The following is a 6000-nucleotide window of genomic DNA, read 5'->3' on the forward strand; positions in this document are numbered from 1 at the left end:
TTCACGTGTTAGACATAAATGACCTCACATGTGAACCATGTCTTGAGCGTTAGACATAAATGACCTTACATGTGTACCATGTCTTGAGCCCGACAAATAGCCATGTGTTTAACGCAACAGCCCACGTGTTAAATGACCCTACACATGAACCATGTATTGAATCCAACGGTTCACATGCTCTCACGTTACTCATTGTGTTAGATATTAGGCTTAAATGAACCCACACGTAAAGGGATTTGTTAGGACTACAAATATGAAATACCACATGGAATTAAAGAACCTTACATGTCTGAAGTGATTCGGAGAATGATGAATTGATTTCGAAACCTCGAGTGCAAAGATGAATGCTCATCCAACTGCAAGCTGCTTGCAATCGATTGACCTTAAGAAAATAGAAAAGGAAAGGCGATGCAGAATAGATAAGATAGGCACTTTTATTACAGAGAAAACCAGAACACTACAACATTGGCCACTCTTTCTTAGCAACATAACTAATGAAACTGGAAAACTACAACATTATTGGCTGCTTTAGTTATTTCCCAGGCATTTGAGTCTCTCCCTCCATCTTGCTAACCAGATACTTCATACCTTCAGATGCAAGACAATGCCCTAATACCTAAACTCTTCATATCAGATCAGGCTAGTTACACTTGAATCTCTACTGACCATCTGTACATCTCTTTTTCTGGGACCGGGATGGTAATCGTCATTAATCCAGATGCAGAGTCATATTCTAAGTCGGTCTCAGCGTTGTCAACAGTGCACTTCAGCGGATGCTGGGAAGAGTAAGCTCCAAACCTTCCACATCCTCTGATTTTGAGAACAATTGTCGCAGTTGGAGATTGGTTCTTATCAGAAGCCACATGGACGTCAACCTGCTCCACAGCAGCGCTTGAATTGAACATGTCAAGTAGGCCTATTGGTGCAAATGAGACGTTGGATGTAATTTTCTACAACATAGAAAACCATATCAATTAGTAAATCCTTTGCAATGATTAAACTTCAGTCGGATAGATGTCAGTGATAGCAAGACTAACCTTGAGAGGACAGAAATGGAAAACCTCATATTCAAGAACTTTGAGCGTCACAGGCATTGAAGCACCTTTTGGCAACCGAAGAACCTCTCCTGACAGTCAATAATGGTTCACTTCGTTAGAAAGCTGAAGACCGGAAATACTATGAGAACAATGTTAAAATTCGTGACAGCTAGGTAGAAGTGTTCTTCCAAACTCGCTGCTGTCAGACAGTAGTGGTACCTGACTTATGAGCATAAACAACTGTTTCTCCATTCCAATCAGCTCCGGCAACTTGAGCAATGGCATCAACGTCAGTGGCACGGACAGAACCACTGAGGGTACCCGGAGAGTTACCATGAATGCGTGTCTTCTTTTCAATCTTGCACCAACCGGCACCTTGACAATTAAACACACCAATCACACCAGAACAATTGTTGACATTCCATATTTTGAGCAAGCTACAAAGAGATTTATTCACATGAGCTTTACTCAGAGATCTAAATTTTGATAACCACATAACTTGGGAAATTTAGAGAGGAAACAGAACGAACCTGGCCCTGTCTCTTGCTGGATCAGCAAAGAGGCAATCACGGGTAGGCCTGCCAGGTAACTTGGCACGGAGGACAGATCCATCAGGGAGGACCAGCTTCCTCAGAAGGTCAAAATTGTGATTGCTTGGTTTATCACTGTTTAGAGAAATAGCAAATTATGCATTAGAACTCCTACTTTCCTGAAGTGACAAATAGAATAAATTTGTTTAGTGCATACCTGACATAGATTGCACATCCGCCAACAGCACGAGCTGCACCGTGATACTCTGCCGCTGGATGTACACTCTGCAAAGTAAAGATTGTTTCATCAATGTCGTGATATACAAAATTAACTTTTATTCCAAATAAATGACACTGAATGTCAAACACAAAATGATTGCAGATAATCATACAAATTGAATTGTAAATCTTCAGCAAACAGACATATTGACGTTTCAAGCCTCCACCAAATAGAATAGACAATTATGCATCAGTAAACCATATTTTACAATTATATTTTCACAGTAAATTTAAAGAGCAATACATAAAAGGAAGAAATGGTCTTCACTAGGTTTCCATACATCATCATCCATAAAAGGAGGAAGAAAAAATCAAACAGTACCACGGCAAAAAGAAAAAATTGAGATAGAGGATGCGTAATCGTTTTACTTACATGAAACATATCCCAGTCAGGGTGCATGAATTCCCCAAGGAAAAGAGTGTTATAAGCAACAGAAGATATATGAATCGTGTGTGAAGCAGGATCACGGGGGTAGAAATCATCAGAAGCTCTAACAACAGCAGTCTGCTTGGAACTGTAGAGCCCATCAGTGTTGTGACACATGCAAGCAATGCATCCATTGTCAGGAAAGTTTCGAGCAATTGAAGCCTCAAGTGCCTGGTGGTAGCTGCGGGTTAGAGAAACTCTACCACCATGACCAGCCCCTAGAGTCTCAATGATGTTCTGAACATCAACCTTAACTCCATCAACTCCACAAGAAGCCAAGTAGGAATGAAGTTCATTGTAGAAATTGAAAACTTTCTTCGGATGTACCAGACCAAGACCATGAACAGATAAGCTGTCCATAACTATGTCTGGTTGGTTGCCCTCTACACCAGGGCACGTCACTGGGTATGCCAAAGCAGTGTCATAGTGTTCCATGCCAGTAGCCGCTGGTTTCACTCCACCCCAGTAACCAGCTAGGGCATGCCATACATACAGAAATCTGTGCCAGTAGAAAACATATATTTGACTAAGAGTAACAATACTACTTCCTACGAAACTCTTAATTCTTAAATAAAATAAAATAAAATTTAATATTGGTAAACCATCAGAAAACGGCAAGCAGAGCAGAGTCTAGCATATCAATAAATTCGACAAAAATTTATTGTTTGTTGTTGATATAGTTAGATTTTATTCAAAAGTTACAAACTAAGCCCCATGAGCCCATTGAAACTTTATTCAGATCATTCACTCTTCACCATCACAGATATCAGTAATTAATTTCATGTTATAATTCTAAAGATTGTAACAAATATGATTCTCCACGTCATCTCTACTGCCGCCTACCATTTTAAACAACAAAAAAATAATGGAATCTTAGATGCTAGAATTACTTTACTATGTGCCTAAACTTAAAAAAAAAAATGATCTTAAAAAGTTCAAAAAGAACAGCTGGCAGTTTGGGAGTATTCGTTGCTAGTCCAAGAAAGTAACTAATCCACTAGGACTACTTACTTCACATTGTGTTGTTGCTTGGCTACATCCACAACGTGTTTCAGGCCAGAGACTTGCTCACTGTTGTGGTCATTCTTTTGGAATTTTTCGTTCTCTTTGATTCCTGTCAACCTACTTGCAAACCTGCAATTAACATACTCGCATTAGATAACCAACTCCTTTATTTAGACATACCAAGCAGCAATTTCTGGAACCAACAAAGGGAACGAATAATTGCGTGTAAAAAGACGACAAAAGAAGATCCTAACGCATCCTATGCCAATCATGCACGCAGGACATGGAAAGAGAGCCGTATGAAAAATAATAAAAGCGTAATCAAATAACATTGAGAAATAAGTCAGAGGTGCTACTGTGCTCCTTCTTGTACAACAACATTAGAATCCTTGTCTTTCTTTTCAATCTGTTGCCAACCGTCATCAATGATTAGAAACCGTGGAGGCGTCCCTCCCTTCGATAAGCTGCAATCATTGCAAAACAAAAAATAGTGATTTAATAAATCTGACGCTCGATTCAAGTTATAGTAAAGAGCAAGTTAAAGATGATAGCATGGCTTATAACCTTTCAAGGCCTTGCTCCACACCCTCAGCTGTGACATCAGTGTAAAAGGCATCCCATGTACACCAGCCAAACCAATCGAGAAGAGAAGGCAACTACACGCAACGAAAAGATGGACAATTAGCTTCATTCAAGAAACATTGTGATACGTCATCCAGTTGTAGAACACCAATTACATAAGAAAACAATACACGTGCTGACCTTACCTTTTTCTTCTCACGATGAACAAAAGTTTTCATGTGTTTTTCCACTTCCCTGTTTAATGAAATTGAAAAACAAGGAGTCATGTACAAAAATTAAAAGCAAAGACATTATGCTAATCAAGACCAAAATATTTACCTTTTCTAGCATTAGCATAATCATATTAGCAAACAAAACTAGATATTTAATCGCAGATTTACAATCAATACAAGAAAGTCCTTAAAAATGAAAATTAAGGACTTACTTTACAGCTTGGGTGATGACTTCAAATGGATTGGTTCCAGCATGCATGTAAACGAGGCACTGGCCTTGATTGGTCTGAACAGCAGAATCTCCTACAAAATCAAAAAAGGAGTTGTTTTTGGTTCTTTTGGAATTCGATTTCTGGCTTTTTTTTTGTTTTTTCTTTCCACAAATGCTTTATACATCAATTTATTTGATCCATTTGATTGGCATTCATTGCGGGTGGTTTCTCAAGCCCGAGTATTTGCAGTAATGACAGCTCCACTGCACCCCACATTTTAAAATGTTCATCTCCTTCATAATTGGCGGCAGGAAGGTACTGATTAACGGGAAGACTGTTGAATAAGAAGAGTATCCAAGATAACTCTAATGATCCCAAGAAGAAGAAAATAGAGCACACACTTAAAGAAAACTCACAAAACAAACTAATTAGCAAAGCTTTTCTTCTTTAGCTCTAGGCTTTGTTTTTCTTTGAATGATTTACAATGCTTGAGGACTTGGGTATTTATAGCAAACCAAATGAATAAACTAAGATTATTTATTACCACACAAAACACATTAATTGCACCTAATTTATTTTTATTCAACCATACCTAACATTGCCTAACTTTCCATGCCTAACTTTGACATTGATTTTCAACACTCCCCCTCAATGTCAGCTCTCATTCTTTGCACTGTGCTGAGCAGACAGCGAAAATTTTCGAGCTTGCCTGTACTTAAACTTTTTGTGAACAAGTCCGCAACTTGATCATTCGTCTTGACTTGTCTCATCTCAATCTCTTCTTGTAGAACTTTTTCTCTGATAAAGTGGTAGTGCACTTCCACATGTTTAGTTCTTGCATGAAAGACTGGATTTTCCGCCAAGCGAATGGCCGATTAGTTATCACAGTACAATGGTACTGGATAATCTATTGGTTGATGTAGATCACTCATCAACTGTACCAGCCATACATTCTCTTGAGCTGCCATTGCTGCTGCTCTATACTCTGCTTCTGTGGTTGACAATGATACCGTCGGCTGTCTCTTGCTACACCAAGAGATGGTTCCAGAACCAAGCTTAAACACATACCCAGTTGTTGATCTCCTGGTGTCATGATCTCCTGCATAGTCAGCATCACAGTAACCAACTAACTTGCAGTCTTCACCTTTCTTGTACAAAAGACCATAGTCAATTGTACTCTTCACATATCTCAGTATTCGTCGAACTGCTTCCAAGTGAGGCTTCTTTGGATTTTGCATGTACCGACTCATCACACCAACTGCATAAGAAATGTCAGGTCGAGTCAAGGTTAAGTAGATCAGACTACCTACCAATTGTCGATACATCGTCGCATCTTCCAAATCTTTTCCTTCATGTGCACTCATTTTGACATTTGGCTCCATCGGTGTAGAGATCAGCTTGCATTCGAGCATTCCGAACCTCTTCAATAAATCTTTGGAATACTTCTGTTGACAGAGAAATATTCCTTCTTGTGTGCGATCAACCTCTAGACCAAGGAAGTGCTTGAGTTGGCCAAGTTCCTTCATCTGGAAACGGACTGATAAATTCTCCTTCGTCCGAAGAATTTCTGCCTCATCATCACCGGTTATGATCAAGTCATCCACATACACTAGCACGACAGCTAGCTTTCCTTCATTGGCTTTGACAAACAAGCTGGAATCTGCAGGTGTTACTGAATAACCACTTTGTGTTAGAAATTCAGCAATCTTACCATAC

At 39.2% G+C, this 6000-nt stretch overlaps 1 protein-coding gene across 3 annotated transcripts in view; it reads right to left on the minus strand.

Moving 5' to 3' along the window:
• Nucleotides 1-416: 416 nt before the first annotated feature.
• LOC137744490 (putative galactinol--sucrose galactosyltransferase 2) overlaps nt 417-6000 on the minus strand; it is a 10470-nt gene continuing 4886 nt past the window's right edge. For 2 of the 3 annotated variants that reach the window (XM_088681799.1, XM_088681800.1), the window contains exons 4-14: nt 4285-4375; nt 4046-4094; nt 3843-3934; nt 3635-3742; nt 3285-3407; nt 2220-2772; nt 1785-1852; nt 1568-1702; nt 1257-1474; nt 1038-1126; nt 417-950 (exon numbers count right to left, since the gene is read on the minus strand). In XM_088681799.1, coding sequence (XP_088537925.1) covers nt 645-950; nt 1038-1126; nt 1257-1474; nt 1568-1702; nt 1785-1852; nt 2220-2772; nt 3285-3407; nt 3635-3742; nt 3843-3934; nt 4046-4094; nt 4285-4375 — 1832 coding nt within the window. In that variant the 3' untranslated portion in view covers nt 417-644. Of the gene's footprint in view, nt 951-1037; nt 1127-1256; nt 1475-1567; nt 1703-1784; nt 1853-2219; nt 2773-3284; nt 3408-3634; nt 3743-3842; nt 3935-4045; nt 4095-4284; nt 4376-6000 lie in introns of those variants that run through there. The other variant, XM_088681802.1, reaches the window with a different exon arrangement.

This window comes from Pyrus communis, chromosome 12, assembly GCF_041283825.1.
Source record: "Pyrus communis isolate YQ-2024b chromosome 12, ASM4128382v1, whole genome shotgun sequence".
NCBI classification, from domain to species: Eukaryota; Viridiplantae; Streptophyta; class Magnoliopsida; order Rosales; family Rosaceae; genus Pyrus; species Pyrus communis.